Source organism: Hypanus sabinus, chromosome 3 (genome assembly GCF_030144855.1).
Source record: "Hypanus sabinus isolate sHypSab1 chromosome 3, sHypSab1.hap1, whole genome shotgun sequence".
Classification (NCBI taxonomy): domain Eukaryota; kingdom Metazoa; phylum Chordata; class Chondrichthyes; order Myliobatiformes; family Dasyatidae; genus Hypanus; species Hypanus sabinus.
Window position 1 is genome coordinate 60,116,546 of NC_082708.1, and position 24,773 is coordinate 60,141,318.

The following is a 24,773-nucleotide window of genomic DNA, read 5'->3' on the forward strand; positions in this document are numbered from 1 at the left end:
GTTTAGCTAAGGAATAAGTGATATTAGGTATTGCTGCAGAAATAGAAATTGCCAATCTAACTGATATGGTATATTAATATAATGTTATTTCAGGGATAAGTTCATAAACCATAGCCTATAAGACATAGGAGCAGAACTAGGCCTCTTGACCCATTGAGTCTGCTCTGCCATTCCATCATGGTGTATGTATTATCCCTCTCAACCCCATTCTCCCTGTAACCTTTGACACTCTGACTAATCAAGAACGTATTAACCTCCCCTTTAAATATACTCAATGACTTGGCCTCCACAGTCATTTGTGGCAATGAATTCCATAGATTCACCATCATCTGGCTAAAGAAATTCCTCCCCATTTCTGTTCTAATTGGACATCCCTCTACTCTAATGCTGTGCCCTCCGCTCCTAGTCTCTCCCTCCATGTGACAAATCCTCTCCACGTTCAACAGGTTTCAATGAGATCCCCTCTCATCCTTCTAAGCTCAGGTCTAGAGTTGCCAAACGCTCCTCATACGTTAACCTTCTCATTCCGGGAATTATTCTTGTGAACCTCCTCTGGACCCTCTCCAATGCCAGCACATCTTTTCTTAGATAAGGGCCTAAAACTGCTCACAATACTCCAAGTGCAGTCTGACCAATGCTTTATAAAGCTTCAGCATCACATCCTTGCTTTTAAATTCTAGTCCTCTTGAAATGAACACTAATATTGCATTTGTTTTCCTTACCAGTTTTAATCTGCAAGTTAACCTTTAGGGAATCCTGCATAAGGACTCCCAAGTGCCCTTGTTACTCTGATTTTTGAGTTTTCCCCAGTTTAGTAAAATAGTCAATGCCTTTATTCTGTTGCTCAAAGTGCATGCCCATACACTTCCCTGAACTACATTCCATCTTCCACTTCTTTGCACATCCAATCCAATCCTTCTTCAGACTCCCTGCTTCTTCACCTATCTTCGTATTGTCTTCAAACTTGGTGATGAAGTCAGCAATCCCATTATCTAAATAGATGACATAAAATCGTAAGACCATAAGATATAGGTGCAGAATTAGGCCATTTAGTCCATTGAATCTGCTCTGCCATTTCATCATGGCTGATCCAATTTTCCGCTCAGCTCCAGTCTCCTGCCTTCTCCCCATATCCCTTCATGCCCTGACTAATCAAAAATCAACCGAACTCTGCCTTAAATATCAATAGAGGCTTGGCCTCCACAGCCACCTATGGCAATGAATTCCACAGATTCACCACTCTCTGGCTAAAGAAATTTATCTTCATCTCCATTCTAAAAGGATGCCCCTCTATTCTGAGGCTGTTGTGTCTGGTCTTATATGCTCCCATCATAGGACACATCCTACTCTACTCTACTCTACTGAGGCCTTTCACCATTCAATAGGTTTTAATGAGGTCACCTCTCATTCTTCTGAATTCCAGTGAATACAGGCCCAGAGCCGTCACTCTGGAATTATTTTTGTGAACCTCCTTTGAACCCTCTCCAGTTTCAGCTCATAAACGTGAGAAGAAATGGTCCCAATACCAAGCCCTGCAGAACACCACTAGTCACTGGCAGCCAACCAGAATAGGCTCCCTTTATTCCCACTCTTTGCCTCCTGCCAGTCAGCCAATCTTCTGTATATATTAGTATTGTTCCTGCAATAGCATAGGCTCTTATCTTGTTCAGCAGTCTCATATTTGACAGTCTCTTGTCAAAGGCCTTCTGCAAATCCAAGTAAACAACATCCACTAAACCCCCTTTGTCTATCCTGTTTGTTATTTCCTCAAAGAATTCCAACAGATTTGTCAGGCAAGATTTCACCTTAAGGAAACCATGCTGACTTTGGCCTATTCAATCATGTGCCTCAAAGTAACTGAAACCTCATCCTTAATAATGGACTCCAACCATTTCCGAACTACTAAAGTCAGGCTAACTATCTTATAATTTCCTTCCTTTTTCCTCCCTCCATTTTTTTTTAAAAAAAAGAGTGGAATGATGTTTGCAATTTTCCAATCATCCAGAACGATTCCAAAATCTTGAAATTCTTAAAGGATCTTTACTAATGCCTCCACAATCTCTTCAGCTATCTCTTTCAGAACCCTGGTCCATCTGGTCCAATTGTCTTAACTACCTTCAGACCTTTCAGCCTCCTAAGCACCTTCTCCTTTGTAATAGCAACTACACTCACTTCTGCCTGCTGACACCCTTAAATTACAGGCATACTGCTAGAGCCTTTCACAGTGAAGACTGATGCAAAATATTAACTAAGTTCACCCCATCATTTATTTGTTGACCATTACTACCTCTCCAGGATTATTGTCCAGCAGTCCAATATCCACTATCTATAAATTATTTTCCACTGCTACTGGTTCAGCAGTTTGTATTTGACTCCATTCAGTGTATTTTAACCCCTGAAATTTTTTAACGCCATCCACAGATTCTACATCTTCTGATCCTTTGTCAACTCTTTCTTTTTTTTTTGTAATTTATTTTTTATTGAAGTTCATCATCAAACAATGACTTGATTTCATTTTCTTACCAACAGAGCCACACCACCCCCTCTGCTTACCTGCCTGTCCTTTTGAAACAATTTGTATCCTTGGATGTTAAGCTCCCAATTATGAATTTGTCATTTAGTCCTGACTCAGTGATGTCCATAACATCATACCTGCCAATCTCAAACTGCGCTACAAGATTATCTACCTTATTCTACATACTGCATGCATTCAAATGTAACACCTTTAGTCCTGTATTCATCACCCTTTTTGATTTTGCCCCCATGTTACACTTCAACTCACTCTGCACTTCAACTCTCTGCAATTTTGTCCTGTCACCTGCCTGTCCTTCCTCACATTCTCACTACACAATGCAGTGACCTGTGAAGCAACTGCCCCATCCTCAGCTCTATCACTCCAGTTCCCATCCCCCTGCCAAATTAGAGTAAACCAGTAGTAAAATGTATGCAAAAAGTGAGACAGAATTGCTGATGGTGAACTGAATTGTGACTGGAACATAGGACATTTGTCATTGAGGAAATTTCTGCTACTCCTGCCTGTATGTTATTTGAGTTCTCTGAGACACTGGAGAAATCATGAGAGATAGAAGAGGTGGGTGAGGTTGCGCTTTCTGATGACGCTCTTGAGGGCCGGCGAGCAGAGAAAAATCAAAGGGCGAATCCAAGGATTACCAAGCAATTATAGGTTGAAAATGTTTGTCGATGATTCTCTGGCCACAACCTGACAGGTAAAGAATGGAACCAGGCAATGGCAGTCTCACCCAGCTGGATGAGACTGAACAGAATTGGGTAGCAGTTGGCCATTTCAAGATCTGCAGACTAGGTAAGAATGACAAAGAGTGCTACTTACTATTGTCACCATCCTCATTATTTATATTTACACATTTTAAATTTATCAAATTGAATCCCATTTTACCAAACCTGCACACAATCACTTTATCTTGACTTCTACATTTGCTATTCCAAAGCAAACCAGTTTGATCTTAACTGGAAAAGTAATGGACATCCAAAACTATGATTTCCATATCCCCACGTACCCAACAAACATATCATTTACCAACAAATCTTTTCTTGCAGACCTATAGTATCTTACAGTTAAACTTCAAATTGATTTTAAAATTGTCATTCTTGTTTTTGATTCCTTCCATGATGCTCCTGCCCCATCCTGTTTAAATATACCCCATGACATGGCCTCCACAGTCATTTATGGCAATAAATTCCTCAGATTCACCACCCTCTGACTAAAAATTCCTCCTCATATGTGGTCCAATGGGACACCCTTGTATTCTGAGATTGGTCCTAGGATCTCCCACCATTGGAAATATCATCTCCACATTCATTCCATTCTAAGCTTTTCAATGAACCCACTGGCCCAAATATGCTGAGCTGGTCACCTCAAGTTCTTCAGTTTCAAGGTATAGTGGTTGATGTCTATTGTGGTCAGCTTCTTCCAGTTGCTCCGATGCATGCATTCAGCATATCCTTGTTTGTTTTACATTTAATTGCCCCAGTATTAGCAGCTGTACTTCCAGTTACCTGAGCCACATGTCCTACCCAAACAATTACAATGGTCTACCTTTTTGGATGATGCTTTTGAATATTATTTTTGTTCATCTGGCCTGATATTTCATTATGCAGCTCAGTGTCAATTTTATTTGATCATTCTCCTTAAAATCACTAAGGATATTTGACTATGCTAAAGGTGACATGTAAATACAAGTTCTTATAATTTTAATTCAAAGTTTCAAGATACACACAACTCCCTAATGAGAAGGATAACTGATGATCAGCACAAATTTCAAAGATGTTAGCTTCCAGAGTCAATGAACTCAAATGATTTCCATTTTCCCTGGCTTAATTTTATGCTGAATAACTTCTGATTATTAAAACTAGGTATTTAGTTCCCAAATTATCACATAGCTGTTGAAAACAATCATTTAATTTTTCTTACCTGTCCCTTGACACATTTTTCACAGTGCTTCTTCTATCCATTTAGTTCCAGTTAGGACACCTCAAGAAAACACTCTTTCTCATTTTACTTGCTGAAAATTAAGTTTCATGTATATATTTTTAAAAAGCTATTGATTTGAATACTTAGTCATTGTAAGTGAGTCAGTCTTTGGAATTCTTGGAATTTTGGCTCTACCAACAACTCAGTCCTAGAGACACATACTTAAATAAGCACACCCTTAAGCACATCATGATCATATCCTCTGTCAAAATTGCTTGTTACTTTATGAGATACCTCCTAACTATAACATGGAGTTACGTGATGATTGCCACATCATGGGGAGAAATCATTCCATGTAAAACATTTTATTTTACCATGAATATTTAATGCAATCTGGGTAATATATTCAAAGCAGAATTCTGCATCATCTGTGTTAGAATGCTTATGATTTAATACTGAATTTTCAACTTAACCACACAATAAGTAGACTTGGATACTAGAGGAGCATACCTACACCCCAGATGAAGACCTCAGAATTATTATTTCGGGGAGGTGCTGATTATCTGATAAACCCTACAACATGATATGAAATTCAGGAGTAGTTGTTACTCAGTGATTATTTGAACTCAATCAACGGTATTCATACTTCCTTAAAGGAAATGCAAGAGTCACCGCACGTATACAAGGAACTAGAAGATATAAAAGGTACTACACTGATTTTAAATAAAATGTTCTCTGGAGTTATTTTGAAAGGAGATTTTCTTTAAAACTATCAGTTTTTTTCAGACACATGTTAAGTGTTAACTATTAGTTCATTTCATCTTATGTATTGGATTCTGGTAAAAAATACAAAGATTAACCCCCCACTGTATGCTAACAGCTGTTTTTATTTGTTGTGTACACTATATGATTCACTTTTTAACAGGAGACATTAAATTTGCTGGACTGGGTGTTCTTATGGTCTAAAAATGATTGCAGTATGTTATACAAAATGCATAAAAATATAAAAGAACACAAAAATAGGAGTTGGTCAATATTATAAATTTGGGGGATTCATATAATATTTCCATTTAACAGCATATTACAGCATTTATGTTACTTCAACTTTCAAATAAACAAATATAAAAATCTGCCCAAATAAGTCACCATATCTTAAACAGTAAATGATTGTGGTACTTGAGTTGCACAGTAACAAAGCAATAATCATGTAAATGCTCCTAAGGTCAAAACACATTGGGTCACAATAACAATATCATGAGATATTAATATTGTGATACACATATGCCTATAAATACACACATACCTACATTGTCCAATCCCAAAACACACATTAGACCAATTCAAAGAACATTAAACATTTACTTGAAACCCAAAGAATGAAAACACAACTTAGCAGTCCATAATTTGTGTTAAATGGGCATTTAAACGGGTTCAGTTAGAGATAGGAATTAATGATTTTTGTTGCAAGTTACATTTATGTTGGTTCAGCAACAAGTGAGAATTTTATTTTATATGGCATCACCCAATTATATTGCGATTGAAATTAAATAACAAATTGAGTTTAAAAATAAATGATTAAACAAAGAAACAGGGTATCCTTTAACTTTTAATAAAAAAATCAAACTTCAGAAGAGTTAAATTAAACAAACTAACGATAGGAAAGAAACAGAAGCAAGAAAATCAGTCTCAGATAATTAAAACACAACTCCAAACTAAAATATTTCCAATCTCTCAATTTACCTATGATATGACTTCTGATTGAAATCAGTAAAAAAAATTAAAACACAAAATAACTTTTTTTATTTTCCACCGAAGTCTACTCAGAGTCACGGTTGCATTTCTAGAAGTTATCTACATTCGCATTTATATACAGCCTTGCTTATTTACACAATCAGAATACAGTGTTAGAAACACAAGGGTTGAGATTTATCTCCATTTCACATCAGAACCTTAGGAAAGTTCTCACGCAAATTGTTAATTTCTTTGTTGATATAAAATGCAGTTGTAGTCCTTTGCTGCATCAAAATGCACCTCATAAGGAGTCCCAAAGAATTAACAAAAGAGGTCTGTAATAATCCTTTGAATGGACAATGAGACAGCATATTCCCTTACAGGTAATGCATCCTGCACTCCTGGTTCTGACTCTGAACTGTAAACCAATAGTTCACAGTTGGAAAAATTGTTAGAAAATAGCAAATATTTACTGTAATCACGCTACTGCAAAATACTTTTTGCTCAATGCAAAATGTGTGAAGACAAAAAAAAGAGGAAAAAAACTCAGCACATTGCAAGAATTACAATGCAACAGTTTTAAAAAATAATTGTAACAACACAGCCTGAAAAATGGCCACATAAGCAGCTGTCTTTGGCAAAGTGGTTGGCACATAGTCCTTTACTGTTACCTCTTGCCCATTTCACTCTGTCTCATGAAATGGATGTTATTTACATTGTCTGACAATTCAGGATATTGCTCAACAGTTTTTATAAAATAGCCGTCGTAGCCTTGCACTCTGCCAGTGATCAACAGCTGCTGTTTTTCTCCCTCGGTCCATGAGCGAATTCCCTCCTCTCCATCCTGTAACCTTTGCCTTTCTCTAGTCCAGGCGGCTGCTACAGCCCGCATCCTAGCCAGCTCCAAGACTCGAGCTTTCTCTTCATCCAAGGTTGTCCCATATCGTGTGTTTAAACACAACAGACCATACTGAAGTTTAATATCAGTGTATCTTCTCGTCCTTCCATTCAGTACAGTATTAATTTGAGACACAGTAACATTAATTCCGTTCTCCAGGGTTCGCCTTCCACCAGTAAGGCCCAAAATAGTGAGATCCTTTTCTGCAGACCCCATTTTGATGAAATAATGTGTGTCCACTCCATCAATGGTGAAGTGGATATTTTCCAGGTAATAGGCATTATTTAAAATTGCAGCAACTCTCCTTCCATCTTCATTCGCAACACTAATGATATCTGTGCTTACTCTGCCTCCTCGAACAGCGAATTTCACTCCTTTGCCAAAGATTGAACCGCCTGTTGCAAATTTTTTCATACGTGCTTTTGGCTGGCAGCCAGTTCCACTTCCTCCGTAAATTTGTCCAAAATGTTCTAGCGTAACAAAAGCTTTGAGCTGTTTCTGAACAACACACTGGACTCCTAAAATGGACTAATAAAAGGAGAAAACATTAATGGTTATCTTTACAGGAAAAAGTGATGTTATTCACAACACTGAATAGAGTCTTCATTTTGAATTTTTCTAATAATTCAGTGAATTGTTTCCTTATATTTCACTGGAAAACATTTTGGTAAACCTGTTTATAATTTTACTGATTGCAACATATTTTGCAAGAGTAATGTAAAGATACTGTATTTGAAATTAATTTCAAAACATCTGAATAAAATTTCAATGAAATTAGTCAAGAGTTTTTTTTAATAAAAAATTACCATTTTACTTTTGGATAATTCTGATATATATAGTAACAGATCAGCCAAAGCAATACAAATAGTTTTGGGTTGTTTTTCAGGTTACTGGGGACAGTAAATGGATCAATAGATTTATTGTTTTTTTTATTAAAACTGTAACCAGCTTTGTCATGTATTTCAATGCATTTGAACAAGAAGACATTTTTGAGAAAATGCTTTGGTGACTTTTATTTGAGAATATGATTACTTTAATGATGAACTGAAATGACAGGAGTTTCTTTATTTCTCTCATGAAATGAATAAAAGAAAAATGATCACAAACAGTATTTAATGCCTGTCAAGTTGGTCTATTAAGTTTTTAACCAAAGAAATGTAAAATATGTAATAAAGATGCTGGACAATGAGTGATAGAAACCTGTTTATAGAACATAGAAAACCTACAGCACAATACAGGCCCATCGTCCCACAAAGCTGTGCTAAATACATCCTTACCTTAGAACTACCTAGGCTTACCCATAGCCCTCTATTTTTTTAAGCTCCATGTACCTATCGGGGAGTCTCTTAAAAGATCCTATCGTTTCCACCTCCACCACCGTTGCTGGCAGTCCATTCCACACACTCACCAATCTCTGCGTAAAAAATTTACCCTGACATCTCCTTGGTACCTACTTCCAAGCACCTTAAAACTATGCTCTCTCGTGCTAGCCATTTCAGCCCTGGGAAAAAAGCCTCTGACTATCCACACCATCAATGTCTCTCTTTATCTTGTACACCTCTATCAGGTCACCTCTCATACTTCATTGCTCTAAGGAGAAAAGACCGAGTTCACTCAACCTATTCTCATAAGGCATGCTCCCCAAACCAGGCAACATTCTTCTAAATCTCCGCTGCACCCTTTCTATAGTTTCCACATCATTCCTGTAGTGAGGCAACCAGAATTGAGCACAGTACTCCAAGTGGGGTCTGATCAGGGTCCTATATAGCTGCAACATTCCCTCTCAGCTCTTAAACTCAATTCCACAGTTAATGAAGACCAATGCACCGTATGCCTTCTTAACCATAGAGTCAACCTGTGTAGCAGCTTTGAGTGTCCTATGAACATGGACCCCAAGATCCTCTGATCCTCCACACTGCCAAGAGTCTTACCATTAATGCTATATTCTGCCATCATATTTGACCTCCCAAAATGAGCCACCTCACTCTTACCTGGGTTGAACTCCATCTGCCATTTCTCAGCCCAGTTTTGCACCCTATCAATTTCCCATTGTAACCTCTGACAGCCCTCCACATTATTCACAACACCACCAACCTTTGTGTCATCAGCAAATTTACTAACCCATCCCTCCACTTCCTCATCCAGGTCACTTATAAAAATCACAAAGAGTAGGGTTCTCAGAACATATCCGTGAGGCACTCCACTGGTCACTGAACTCCATGTAGAAGCATCTACAAGCATTCCTTGCCTATTGTGGGCAAGCCAGTTCTGGATCCACAAAGCAAGGTCCCCTTGGATCCCATGCCTCCTTACCTTCTCAATAAGTCTTGCATGGGGTACCTTATGAAATGCCTTGCTGAAATCCATATACACTATATCTACTGCTCTACCTTCATCAACGTGATTAGTCACATCCTCAAAAAATTCAATCAGGTTCGTAAGGCATGACCTGCCTTTGACAAAGCCATGCTGACTATTCCTAATCATATTATGCCTCTCCAAATGTTCATAAATCCTGCCTCTCAGGATCTTCTCCATCAACTTACCAACCATTGAAGTAAGACTCACTGGTCTATAATTTCCTGGGCTATCTCTGCTCCCTTTCTTGAATAATGGAAAAACATCTGCATCCCTCCAATCCTTTGGAACCTCTCCCATCCTCATTGATGATGCAAAGGTCACTGCTAGAGGCTCAGCAAAATCCTCCCTCACCTCCCACAGTAGCCTGGGGTACATCCTGTCCAGTCCCGGTGACTTATCCAACTTGATGCTTTCCAAAAGCTCCAGCACATCCTCTTTCTTAATATCTACATGCTCAAGCTTTTCAGTCTGCTTTAAGTCATCACTACAAGTGCCAAGATCCTTTTCCATAGTGAATACTGAAGCAAAGTATTCATTAAGTACCTCTGCTATCTCCTCTGGTTCCATACACACTTTCCCACTGTCACACTTGATAGGTCCTATTCTCTCACATCATATCCTCTTGCTCTTCACTTACTTGTAGAATGCCTCGGGGTTTTCCTTAATCTTGTCCATCAAGGCCTTCTCATGGCTCCTTCTGGCTCTCCTAATTTCATTCTTAAGATCATTCCCGCTAGCCTATAATCTTCTGGATCTCTATCATTACCCAACTTTTTGAACCTTTTGTAAGCTCTTCTTTTCTTCTGGACTAGATTTACAATAGACTTTGTACACCACAGTTCCTGTTCCCTACCATCCTTTCCATGTCATTGGGACATACCTACTCAGAATTCCACGCAAATATCCCCTGAACATTTGCCACATTTCTTCCGTACATTTCCCTGAGAACATCTGTTTCCAATTTATGCTTCGAAGTTCCTGCCTGATAGCCTCATATTTCCCCTTACTTCAATTAAACATTTCCCTAACTTGTCTGTTCATATCCTTCTCCAATGCTGTGGTAAAGGAGATAGAATTGTGATCACTATCTCCAAAATGCTCTCCCACTGAGAGACCTGACACCTGACCAGGTTCATTTCCCAATACCAGATCAAGTACAGCCTCTCCTCTTGTAGGCTTATCTACATGTCAGGAAACCTTCCTGAACGCACCTAACAAACTCCACCCCATCTAAACCCCTCACTCTAGGGAGATGCCAATCAATATATGGGAAATTAAAATCTCCCACCACAACAACCCTGTTATTATTACACTTTAGAAGAATCTGTCTCCTTAGCTGCTCCTTGATATCCCTGTTACTATTGGGTGGTCTATAAAAACACCTAGTAGAGTTATTTACCCCTTCCTATTCCTAACTTCCACCCAGAGAGACTCCGTGGACAACCCCTCCATGACTTCCTCCTTTTCTGCAGCTGTGACACTATCCCTGATCAGCAGTGCCATGCCCCCACCTCTTTTACCTCCATCCCTGTCCTTTCTGAAATATCTAAAGCCTGGCACTTGAAGTAGATATTCCTGCCCCTGCACCATTCAAGTCTCTGTGATCGCCACAACATCATAGCTCCAAGTACTGATCCACACTCTAAGCTCACCTGCTTTGTTCATAATACTCCTTGCATTAAAATAGACACATCTCAAACCATCAGTCTGAGCACATCCCTTCTTGATCACCTGCCTATCCTCAGAATAGGGATTTCTATGCAAGTGGCAGTTTTCATGGGCTAGAGAAAAGAAAATCTTATCACACTTCCATAATAAATTGTCTGGTTTTATTGAAATGAATTTCATAAGTTGTCAAAATTAAAGCTTAATGACAAAAGAAGGTATTACAGCAAAACAGTTTTTAAAAAATTCCAGTTTGGCAATTCCACAATGTTTAATGGTATATTGTCAAGTTGAAACTCAAACCAGGATGATTTTTGACTTAACCAATCACATTGAGGTCATGATTTTCAACTACTGTGAGAAAGATCTACATTAACTTTTTTTTATTTGATCAAATTGCTATGTTTTAATTTATTTGTCTTGATCAAATTGCTGTTTTGGGGTCATGTATATGCATATGCATTATGATTTTAAGATTAGATGCTAACAGTAGCATTATTGTTTTCCTATCTAAAACTTCTTAGGTTTTGGCCATGAACTCCTGTTGGAACCATCAGAGTAAATGTTAAGAAATACAGGAGTGATGGATTTATCAAAAGGGTCAAGCCTTAGTCAAGTCCAGCCTAGTCAAGATTCAAATTAATTGCTAAAATATAACCAAAAATGACTGTTCTATTTGCTGGGTTCACGCTACGGTTACTGATCTTCGTATGAATAAAAGATTGTGTGGAAACGTGGTAAAATCTTGTTGGAATATTTCCTCATCATATATAGTTACATTTTTGCATCAATGAAAATTTTTAGAACAAGAATTTAATAATAAAACTAAAGAATGTAAATATTCAAGTTGGCACGTTTTGTTTTAATGGCACAGAATCTGACTGTAGGATCAGAAAACAGAAGAAGGACATTAGTTTGTCTTGTCCGGGGCTCTTTGTAAGCCTCAACATTTTGTCCCCTACCCTACAAATTCCACATCCACAATTACTTGCAGAACTCCCTCATAAAATTACTCATGGAATTAGTTTCCACCAACCTCTCTGTGTCAAAAAAAAATCATCTCTCTTCTGGACCTTTTGTTACTTGGCAGAGAAAATAGATTTTCTGTGTATTAAAATTTCTTGTCATCTGGAAAACCTTCGTCAGATTGCCCCTTAACTTCCATTATTTCAGTTTTAACATCCTTTCTCAAACTGTAATCTCCCTTGCTTGGTTACATTCCGGTGCATTGTACATTCCTGGTTACGCGGTGCACTTTCCAAGATGTTGCCATTTTTCCTGATCCACAGTATTGAGTTGAAGCCTAATGAGGCTTTATAAAGTTCCATCTCAATATCAATTGTGACATTTATCATGCCATCTTCTACACCCGAATGTTCATTGTTCATAAAAATTCTTAAGTACTCAACCTACCACTAATTCTTGGGGATCACCTCTGTAAATAAAAAAAAACCCACCCTCTCCTCCTTGTTGCTAATCCCAATTTACATCTCTGCCACCATTTACTCTTTCATTCCATTAGTTTCATTTTCTTAACCAGCCTCCTGTGATATTGCCCTGCTCATATTTGCAACAGATAGTAATTTATTTCTCTGTTACTCCGTCAACTGAAATTCCCATTGTAATTTGCCATTAACAATGGTTCTAGACTAGTCTCAATACAATTAAGACCATGTTCTAGTTCTTTTACTTTCTTGCTATTTAAAGCAACTTGTGCTGCTTGCACTGATAAACACCTGAATGGTTTCCATTAATGGAAAGGTTTCCAGTACATCAATATTCAAATATTTGTGGATCAGAAGTACTTCCTCCTGGTCACAGCCATGTTACCAGGAAAAGCACAGAACAGCTCCATCCTTGGGGAGAATACGCTGCCAACATTTTCTGTTAAGGTGTGAATCCTGAAGGCAAGGTTTACTCTGTAATCCCCTGACCCCTCATGGAATGTGGTCGCCAGCCATGGCAACCGAGTACTGACTCAACTAGATCCACACATCATTCTTGAAAATTCCATTGTTCTATTAAAATGTCCTCCCGTTGCCTACATCAGTTCTGGGGTATCCTGTAATATACACTCCATCGTGGCATCCTGCGTGCCCCACAACTTAGAGTAGTGGTCGCCAACCAGTCGATCTTTGAGACTTTCCCAGTAGATGCCGAAAAAGAAATGAAAAATGCGCACTGGGCAGAAAAGACTGGAAGGAAAACCCCACAGCCCGGAAACAACCTCTCACCACAAACAGTTCTCCGCAGCGGGAGCACTGCTACATCACCATTATCCTAATTGGCATCAACCTATCTTTATAATGCTCCCATTACAACACTTCTCCCCCTTTAAATTCCAACATTTCCCAAATGTAAAAGAACTGGGCAACAAAAAAACAGTGGTGTCATCAGCTTGCGTACCTCTGAAATTTATACTAGTGTCTCAGTAACAGTTTACCTATACAAAACACCTGAAAAACGTGGCAGATTCATATTCAGCCTAACAAAGGAAACTGTCCATTCAAATATTCAGTCTGTCAGGAGGCTTGCGAGGGTGCTGTGCTGCAACAGATGAAAATCTGTACTGACAGACACCTCACAGACTGTCTCAGACTGGTTGTCTGTAGTTATGAGCCAAATTTCAATAGACAATAGATGCAGGAGTAGACCATTCGGCCCTTCGAGCCAGCACCGTCATTCAATGTGATCATGGCTGATCTTCCACAATCAGTACCTCGTTCCTGCCTTCTCTCCATATCCTTTGACTCTGCTATCTTTAAGAGCTCTATCTAACTCTTCCAGAGAACTAGCAGAAAGTATTCATCCCCAGTCATCACACTGAGTGCAACAGTCATTCATTTTTCGTGTTGAAATAAAATTAAATAATGAAACATAGAATTAAAGGTGTTGTAATGTGAGCATTATAAAACTTATACCACGGAAAGCCGCCTGCAAGAGAGACTGCTTCCGGGGCTGCGGGGCTCCACTTCCGGTCCCTTCTGCCCGGTGCGCATGCGTGTGTCTAAACGATTTAGTAGGCCAAACTTGCCTTTCACTAAGGCTGAGGTAGGGGAGCTTGGCCTTAAAAAGGTTGGCGGTCACTAACTTAGAGCAATGGAAGCAAAGAATATCCAAAAATAGAGAGTTTGAGGTAGAACCTGAACAACAGCAGAAGCAAGGGGTGCAGAATATTGAAAGGCCTTGACAGAATGGGCCTTAATAGGAAGCTTCCAACAGTGGGAGGGTTTTGGACCAGAGGGCACAGTCTCAGAATACAAGGACATCCCTTTAGAACAGAGATGAGGAGGAAATTCTTTAGCTAGACGGTCGTGGATCTGTTGAATTCATTGCCTGTGGAGGCCAAATCATATTTGCAGTGGAGGTTCATAGGTTCTTGATTAGTAAGTGTGTCAAAGTTTATGACAGGAGAATTGGGTTCAGAGGTGTTAAATCGAGTGGCGGAGCAGATCAGCCAAATGGCCTAATTCACCTCCTATGTCTTTGGTCTTACGGTCAAGCAAGCCTACGTGGAAGAAGCCCCAAACAAATATTAACATTTATTTCCAGCACAAACAAGGGAAAATCTGCAGATGCTGGAAATCCAAACAGCAAACACAAAATGCTGGAGGAACTCAGCAGGCCAGGCAACATCTAGGAAAAGAGTACAGTCGGCATTTTGGCTGAAACCCTTTGTCAGGACTGGGGAAAAAAAGCTAAGGAGTAGATTTAGAAGGTGAGGGGAGGGGAGAGAGAAACACAAGTTGGTAGGTGAAACCTGGAGGGGGAAGGATGAATTAAAGAACTAGGAAGTTGATCGGTGAAAGAGACAGAAGGCCATGGAAGAAAAGGGGGGAGGAGCACCAGAGGGAGGTAATGGGTGGGCAAGGAGATAAGATGAGAAAGGGAAAAGGGAACCCTTCAGCAGGACTGGAGAAAAATGCAAACCCTGGTTGGGTGGAGGAAGAAGACATCGCCTGTAAATGGTTGTGATTCTCTTGTAAAAGGAAACTTTCTCAAAGAACCTGCAAAATATGAGTCACTAAAGTGAACTTTCTTTATACCACTAATCCTTTGTGTCACACCTTTATTTGCGTTCAGTCATTTAGCTGAGTCCGACTCCATATGGCAAAGACATGGAAGTACAGATACTGCTGATGCCCAGGTTGAGATCAGGCTGGGTTTGAACTCAGGACCATCTGACTTGAAGTCCAGTGCTGATACCACTACACCACCAGCCCTTGCTTATAATACATCCATGAATTTTCCCTAATCTTGTGACTGAAGTGGCTGTCTTAACTGTATGGCACAGGGGTGCGGCTAATAAGAGTTGTTGCCTATCAGAGAAGTGGACAGCCGGTATCCTTTTGCAGGGTTGAAATGTTTCATACTAGAAGGCGTGCATTTAAGGTGAGAGGGGGAATTTCAAAGGAGAAGTGAGGCATAACTTTCTTCCCCCACAGAGTGTAGTTGGTGCCTGGAATATGCTGCCAGGTGTCGTTGCGCAGAAAAATATGATGGATGTGTTTAGGAGGCTCACAGATAGGCACATGAATTTGCAGAGAATGGAAGGAAATGGACCATGTGCAGGCAGAAGGGATTAGTTTTGCTAATTAGTTTGGCCCAAAGGGCTTGTTGCTGTGCAGTACTGTTCTGTTTTCTCTGTTTTACTACCTATGTTCTCATAGTTCCGGAGACCCATGTGGAGTGCTGACCTGGGCTCTGTCTGTGCAGAATTCACATGTTCTCTATGTGACCATGGGAGTTCCATTGGTAGTTTGGTTTCTGCCCACATCCCAACAATGTGCAGGTTGATAGGCTGATTGCCCACTGCAAATTAACTCTAAAGTGTAGGTAAATGGGATAATTGGAGTGAGGGCAGTGGGGGTAAGGGAGTTGTGTTAAGATGATGAGAATATTTTCTGATGTTTATGGAATTTTCAAGAAGTCAAAACGTTAGAGAATGAACAATGTTGAGCAGGTATTTATTCTCATCTGCCTCAGTGAACATAAAATGTAATGTAAGAGCGGAACAGGGAATAAGATCCACGAGATTACACTCTACTTGACATTGGAAGATTTATGCAATGATTGTTGGAGTATTTATCCAGCTCCTTCCCATTGTTTGGAACTTCATAAAGGGCTTCCATCAAGGTAACAAAAATATCAGTGGCAAGGCATAGCAACTGAGCAAAGCAGGTTTTATCCCTTGTATCATAACCCTTTTTGCCTTGAGCCTTCTAAGAGAAAGGCCAGGAAAAGTGTCTTTCAGAATGTAGAGCCATTTCACCTGGTGTCATTGCTATTGACTTATTATTGTCACATATACAGTGTAAAGTTTGTCTTGCATACTGTTCCTACAGATCAATTCATTACATAGTGCACTGGGGTAGTACAAGGTAAGCAATAACACAACACAAATAACATGCAAGAGTACAAAGTGCCATGCAGGTAGAGAATAAGATGCAAGGCCATAATGAGGTAGATTGTGAGGTCTCAAGTCTATCTTATTATACGAGGGAACCATTCAACAGTCTAGAAACAGCAGAGCAGAAACTATCCCTGACCCTAATGAGACATGCTTTCAGACTTTTGTATCTTCTGACAGAAGGGAGAATGGAGAATGTCTGGGGTGGGTTTGGTCTTTGGTTCTGCTAACTGCTTTACTGACGCAGCAGGAACTTTAGGCAGAGTCATGGTGGGGAACTGGCTTTTGTGATGTGCTGAGCAGTTTGCACAACTCTCTGCAGTTTCTTTGTGTCACCGGCAGAGCAGTTGCCTTACCAAGCTGTAATGCAACCAGATAAAGATGTTTTCTATGGTGCATCAATAAAATTGTTTAGGGTCAACGGCGACATGCCAAATTTCTTTAGCCTCCCGAAGAAGTAGAAGCATTGGTGAGCTTTCTTGACTGTTGCATCTACATGGTTGGAACAGGACAGGCTATTGGAGATGTTCATTCGTAGGAACTTGAAGCTCCCATCACTCTCAATCTCTGCACCGTTGATGTAAACAGAAGCACGTACACCAACCCCTGCTGAGGTCAATGACCAGCTCTCTAATTTGCTGACACCAAAGGAAGGGTTGAATAGAAAGGAGGAGCAGAGGAATGGTTGAAGTAGAGTAGTCCACCTGCTGTGCTTCACCTTTATAAAATATTTGGAACACAAGATTCTTTTTGATGCATTTGTAACTAAATGTGCAGCTAGAGACATGACCAATAATTATTGACAAAGCAAGAGTGGTTAAAGGAATTGTAGTGTCCAAGAAGTAGCTTCTTGTTGAACAAATAATCAACTAAATTCTCAGTTGTAGCTAAATTGCTTAAGTGAGAGATATTGAATTTAAATGTTAAAAGACCTTTCTGAAAAAGCCTGAGATGTATTTTTATTAGATTCACTGTACTCAGGTGCCTTCCCTATTGCATTATAAAATATCGATGAATTGGCTTCTAATTAACTGGACCGTGTTTTTAGCAGCAGGAACAGTCGATATCATTTTCAGCTGCCTGGCATGAATGATTACCTGATGAGAGCTCAAGCTCCTAAGGCAATGTTTTTTTTAAAAGGAATTTGCCAGGGTATCCCAACAGAGCTAGAGGCCCAAGAGAGACAATAATTTTTTTACTCATTTATGGATGGAAGTCTCTGGGCTGAACGTGCATCTTCACCAGCTGGGTAGCAATCTGATGGGGCAGATTGGATGTGCTTGGGAAAAAAACATTGCAAGTTAATTCAATTAAAAAATCTGAAAATTGGACATGTTCTAAGAAGAGTGGCAGTCAGTCTCAACAGAATACAATCTGACTTGGTTTGATAGTTTAATGGGAAATAATAAGCTGTTGTATCTTGAACTTTATCACTTGTAGACGCAATTGCTGCAAATGTCATTGTTAGTCTACTGGTAAGCCAATGATCATTGGACTAGACTAATTTGATGATGAAAGATAAATTGTATGATGTCGGTTGAATCCTTTGCAAGGGAATGCGGACAGACAAATGCAGAAACAAGATAAGCGACAATGAGGAGAACGCTGCAATGCCGGAGGTGCTGGGGATCTCAGCAAGCCAGGCAGCATCAATGGAGGGAAATGAACCATTTTGATTTGAGCTCCTTCATCTGGAGGAGAATGAAGACGACAACCACTTGTTTGGCAATATTGGCTGGGGGAAAACATTGCTCACATGTCATGTGAAACAACCTGGGTTTCATATAGCACCACAATAAGCTGAATTGCATCTGAACAGGTATTCGAGGGTCCAGATCCAACGACATCATTTTGGTTGATGTACTACTCCTCCAGGAAACTGCAAATTCTGGAAAATCTCAGTTGGTAAAGATCATAAAACATCAGAGCAGAATTGGGCCATTCAGCCTATCAGGGCTGTTCTGCCATTCCATCATGGCTGATTTATTATCCCTCCCAACACCATTCTCCTGCTTCTTCCTCATAATCTTTAACACCCTGAAAATCAAAAACCTATCAACTTCCAGTTTAAGTATATCCAATGACTTGGCTTCCATAGCTACCTGTGGCAATGAATTCTACAGATTCAACAACCTCTGGTTAAAGAAATTTCTCTTCATCTCTGTTCTAAGTAGATGGCTCTCTATCCTGAGGCAATGCCTACTGGTCATAGACCGCCCCCGCCCACCACCACTATAGGAAATATCCTCTCCACATCCATTCTGTGTAGATATTTCAATATTCAATAGGATTCAATGAGATGCACCCGCATTCTTCTAAACTCTGGCAAGTATAGGTCCAGAGACATCAAAAGCTCTTCATACATTAACCCTTTCATTCCTAGAATCATTCTTGTAAACATCTTCTGAATGCTCTCCAATGCCAGCTCATCCTTTCTTAGATTAGGGGCCCAAAACTGTTCACAATACACCAAGCAGAGTCTAACTAATGCCTCAAAAAGCCTCAGCATCACATCCTTACTTTTATATTCTAGTCCTCTCAAAATAAATGTTAAGGTTGCATTTGCCTTTCTTACCACTGACTCAACCTGCAGGTTAATCTTCAGGGAATCTTGTATGTGGACTTCCAAGTCCCTTTGCACCTCTGATTTTTGAATTTTCTGCCCATTTAGAAAATAGACTGTGCCTTTATTCCTTCTACCAAAGTGATGAACATACACTTCCCCATACTGTCTTTCAACTGTCACTTCTTTGCCTAGTCCCCTAATCTGTTTAAGTCCTTCTGCAGACTCCCTGCTTTCTCAAGTCTACCTGCCCCTCGACCTATCTTTATATTGTCCAGAAACTTGCCACAAAGCCACCAATTCAGTTATCCAAATAGTTGACATAAAATGTGAAAAGATGTGGTGTCAACACCAGTCTCTGCTGAACACCACTAGTCACTGGCAGTCAAACAGAAATGATGATGAAGATGACGTTGACTCAGGCCTGAGAGGCATTTTCATGCCTTACAAGGTGCGGAACGAAAGACGGTGTGGCGCGCCACTCCTCACACAGACGGTATGTCGCAGTGTTTTTCTTTATTTTACAAGGTTGAGTTGCAAGCTCAACACTCAACCTGGCATGGATGGAAAGCGTACTCGGGAACGCTCCAACTGGATTCGAACCAGGGAACCTCTGTTCCGGAGTTCGGCGCTGATGTCACTGCGCCACCAGCCAAACAGAAAAGACCCCATTAATTCCCACTATTAGCCTCCTTCTAGTCAGTTAATCTTCTATCTATGCTAGTATCTTTCCTGTAATACCATGGGCTCTCATCTTATTTAGGAGCCCCATGTGCAGCACCTTGCTGAAGGCCTTCTGAAAATTCAAGTAAACAACATCTGCTGACTCTTCTTTCTCTATCCAGCTTGTTTTTTTCTCAAAGATGTCCAACAGATTCATCAGGCAAAATTTCCCCTTAAAAGAAATCACAGTGGCTCTGGCCTATTTTACCATGTGCCTCCAAGAACCCCAAGATTTTATCCTTAAACATAGCAACATAGAAAATAGGGGCAGGATTAGGCCATTCGGCCCTTCGAGCCTGCACCGCCATTCAGTATGATCATGGCTGATCATCCAACTCAGAACCCTGTACCTGCTTTCTCTCCATACCCCCGATCCCTTTAGCCACAAGGGCCATATCTAACTTCCTCTTAAATATAGCCAATGAACCGGCCTCAACTGTTTCCTGTGGCAGAGAATTCCACAGATTCACCACTCTCTGTGTGAAGAAGTTTTTCCTTATCTCGGTCCTAAAAGGCTTCCCCTTTATCCTTAAACTGTGACCCCTCATTCTGGACTTCCCCAACATTGGAAACAATCTTCCTGCATCTAGCCTGACCCTTTAGAATTTTATACGTTTTATACGTTTCAATAAGATCCCTCCTCAATCTTCTAAATTCCAGTGAGTATAAGCCTAGTCGATCCAGTTTTACTTCATATGAAAGTCCTGCCATCCCAGGAATCAATCTGGTGAACCTTCTCTGTACTTCTTCTATGGCAAGAATGTCTTTCCTCAGATTAGGGGACCAAAACTGCACACAATATTCTAGGAGCAGTCTCACCAAGGCCTTGTACAACTGCAGTAGAACCTCCCTACTCCTGTACTCAATTCCTTTTGCTATGAATGCCAACATACCATTTGCCTTTTTCACTGCCTGCTGTACCTGCATGCCCACCTTCAATGACTGGTGTACAATGACACCCAGGTCTCGTTGCATCTCCCCTTTTCCTAATTGGCCACCGTTCAGATAATAATCTGTTTTATTGTTCTTGCAACCAAAGTGGATAACCTCACATTTATCCTCATTAAATTGCATCTGCCATGAATTTGCCCACTCACCTAACCTATCCAAGTCACCCTGCATCCTCTTAGCATCCTCCTCACAGCTAACACCGCCGCCCGGCTTCGTGTCATCCGCAAACTTGGAAATGCTGCATTTAATTCCCTCATCTAAATCATTAATATATATTGTAAACAACTGGAGTCCCAGCACTGAGCCTTGCGGTACCCCACTAGTCACTGCCTGGCATTCTGAAAAGGTCCCATTTACTCCCACTCTTTGCTTCCTGTCTGCCAACCAATTCTCTATCCACATCAATACCATACCCTCAATACCATGTGCTTTAAGTTTGTACACTAATCTCCTGTGTGGGATCTTGTCAAAAGCCTTTTGAAAATCTAAATATACCACATCCACTGGCTCTCCCCTATCCACTCTACTAGTTACATCTTCAAAAAATTCTATAAGATTCGTCAGACATGATCTTCCTTTCACAAATCCATGCTGACTTTGTCCGATGATTTTACCTCTTTCCAAATGTGCTGTTATCACATCTTTGATAACCGACTCTAGCATTTTCCCCACCACTGATGTCAGACTAACCGGTCTATAATTCCCCGGTTTCTCTCTCCCTCCTTTTTTAAGAAGTGGGGTTACTTTAGCCACCCTCCAATCCTCAGAAACAAATCCAGAATCTAAGGAGTTTTGAAAAATTATCACTAATGCATCCACTATTTCTTGAGCTATTTCCTTAAGCATTCTGGGATGCAGACCATCTGGCCCTGGGGATTTATCTGCCTTTAATCCCTTCAATTTACCTAACACCACTTCCCTATTAACATGTATTTCCCTCAGTTTCTCCATCTCACTAGACCCTCAGTCCCTTACTATTTCCGGAAGATTATTTATGTCCTCCTTAGTGAAGACAGAACCAAAGTAGTTATTCAATTGGTCTGCCATGTCTTTGTTCCCTATGATCAATTCCCCCGTTTCTGACTGTAAAGGACCTACATTTGTCTTGACCAATCTTTTTCTTTTCACGTATCTATAAAAGCTTTTACAGTCAGTTTTTATGTTCCCTGCCAGCTTTCTCTCATAATCTTTTTTCCCTTTCCTAATTAAGCCCTTTGTCCTCCTCTGCTGGTCTCTGAATTTCTCCCAGTCCTCAGGTGTGCAGCTTTTTTTTTGCTAATTTATATGTTTCTTCTTTGGTCTTGATACTATCCCTAATTTCCCTTGTCAGCCACGGGTGCACTACCTTCCCTGGTTTATTCTTTTGCTAAACTGGGATGAACAATTGTTGTAGTTCATCCATGCGATCTTTAAATGCTTGTCATTACATATCCACCGTCAACCCTTTAAGTATCATTTGCCAGTCTATCTTAGCTAATTCACGTCTCATACCTTCAAAGTTACCCTTCTTTAAGTTCAGAACCTTTGTTTCTGAATTAACTATGTCACTCTCCATCTTAATGAAGAATTCCACCATATTATGGTCACTCTTACCCAAAGGGCCCTCACGACAAGATTGCTAACTAACCCTTCCTCATTGCTCAATACTCAATCTAGAATGGCCTGCTCTCTAGTTGGTTCCTCGACATGTTGGTTCAGACAACCATCCCGCATACATTCCAAGAAATCCTCTTCCTCAGCACCCTTACCAACTTGATTCACCCAATCTATATGTAGATTGAAGTCACCCATTATAACTACTGTTGCTTTATTGCACGCATTTCTAATTTCCTGTTTAATGCTATCCCCAACCTCACTACTACTGTTAGGTGGCCTGTACACAACTCCCACCAGCGTTTTCTGCCCCTTAGTGTTATGCAGCTCTACCCATATCGATTCCACATCCTCCAGGCTAATGTCCTTCATTTCTATTGCGTTAATCTCCTCTCTAACCAGCAATGCTACCCCACCTCCTTTTCTTTCCTCCTATCTGTCTATCCCTCCTGAATATTGAATATCCCTGGATGTTGAGCTCCCATCCTTGGTCAGTCATGTCTCTGTGATCCCAACTATATCATATTTATTAATAACTATCTGCACATTCAATTCATCCACCTTGTTCTGAATGCTCCTCGCATTGACACACAAAGCCTTCAGGCTTGTTATTATAACACTCTTAGCCCTTATTCAATTATGTTGAAAAGTGGCTCTTTTTGCTTTTTGCCCTGGATTTGCCTGCCTGCCACTTTTACTTTTCACCTTACTACTTTTTGCTTCTACCCTCATTTTACACCCCTCTGTCTCTCTGCACTTGTTCCCATCCCCCTGCCACATTAGTTTAAAGCCTCCTGAACAGCAGTAGCAATAATGGACTCCAGCATCTTCCCAAACACTGGTCAGACTAACCAGTCTATAACTTCCTTTCTTCTGCCTTCCATCCTTCTTAAAATGTGGAGTGACATTTGCAATTTTCCAGTCTTCCAGAACCATTCCAGAATCTAGTGATTCTTGAAAGATCATTACTAATGTCTCCACAATCCCTTCAGCTACCTGTTTCTCAACCCCTGGGTGTAGTCCATCTGGTCCAGTTTACCTTCAGACCTTTCAGCTTACAAAGGAAATGACACAGCCTGTCACAAGGTTTCATGAGCAGGTATTTAACGTTAATTGGCAGAATATCTAGGCTGGAAACACACAGGGGGTCAGACTGCATCGGTGGACAGACTACCAGAGGTAAAATGCTTCAGCTCTGAGACGCTTTGCCATGTGTCAGACCATAAACACTAGTTCTGTTTCCCAGATGCTGCCTGACATGCTGAACGGTTCCAGCATTTTCTGTTTCTCATTTCAGATTTCCAACATATGCAACTTGTTAAAGGGATAAACATTAGCTCTATTTGTCACGTATACATTGAAATATCAAAATATACACTGAAGTGCGTAATTTTGTCAACAGCCAATGTAGTCTGAATATTGTGCAGGGGGCAGAGTGCAGGTGTCCTCACACTTCTCATCCCAACAGAGCAATAATTATCATGTCAGGATACTGGTGAGAAGAGCCATCCCTGTCAGGTGTTTCACGCACAGATGGAATCTCAGGGGGTTGTAAAAGGGATTACAAAATGTGGAATTATCTTCCAAATATTGCAGCTCAGTTGCAGACAACAGACATAAAGTTGTAGAAAACACAGATTATACAGGCTTGGTGACAACTATGCAGACTGACCCATAAACATCATTTATCCCTCTTTCTGATTATTGCCTTCACATTGCCTCAAACATCCCTCAGTTTCCACTCCTCCCCTCCTTGTCTGGGAGAGGAAGAGAGACGCAGCGTGTGAGGTGAGCAAGAGCAGACGGTGGGTCACTGTGTGAGGGAGAGAGAGTAAGTATATGGGGGAGGAGCAAGAGAGTCGGTGTGTGAGGAGGAAGCGAGTGAGCCACTTTGTGAAGGAGGGTTAGAGAGTCACTGTGTCTGTGAGAGGAAGAATCAGTGTGTGAGTGAGGAAGAATTACTAAGTGAAGAAAGTGTGAGAGACTCTGTGAGGGATAGTCAGCAGAGAGAGAGTCAACATGTGAGTAAGAAAGAGTCACTGAGTGAGGGAGGAAGTGGCTGTGTGTGGCATGGAGAAGGTGAGTTTGAGGAGGGTTAATCAGTACCTGAAACATATCGGGCACTGATTTTTCTGGCTAAAAGACTGAAGTGGGATCTAATATTACGATGTGTGCAATTTTTGCAAAATTGCAATTCAGTTTGGTGCTTTGAATGGTGCTATTGAACAGACTAAAAATAAATTATTGAAGCTGTAATATCACACCACATAGGAGAGATTAAGTACAGTTCGTAAATGTAGTGTAACGAAGAGCTATTTATTTATAGAACACGCTTGTTATTGCAGTCATTGCCGACTGCTACAAGCTATAACCTGACATCAGTGAAAGGGGATTAAGTATGCACGGGAATTGCATCTTAATGAAGTGT

The 24,773-nt window shown here is 40.3% G+C and overlaps 1 protein-coding gene across 1 annotated transcript in view; it reads right to left on the reverse strand.

The window, feature by feature from the left end:
* Positions 1 to 6,038: 6,038 nt before the first annotated feature.
* The window catches only part of tenm4 (teneurin transmembrane protein 4), a 1,643,409-nt gene continuing 1,624,674 nt past the window's right edge, over positions 6,039 to 24,773 (reverse strand). Inside the window, exon 34 of the mRNA XM_059964502.1 lies at positions 6,039 to 7,607. Within this exon, the coding sequence (XP_059820485.1) occupies positions 6,849 to 7,607 (759 nt within the window). The 3' untranslated portion in view covers positions 6,039 to 6,848. The remainder of the gene's footprint in view (positions 7,608 to 24,773) is intronic.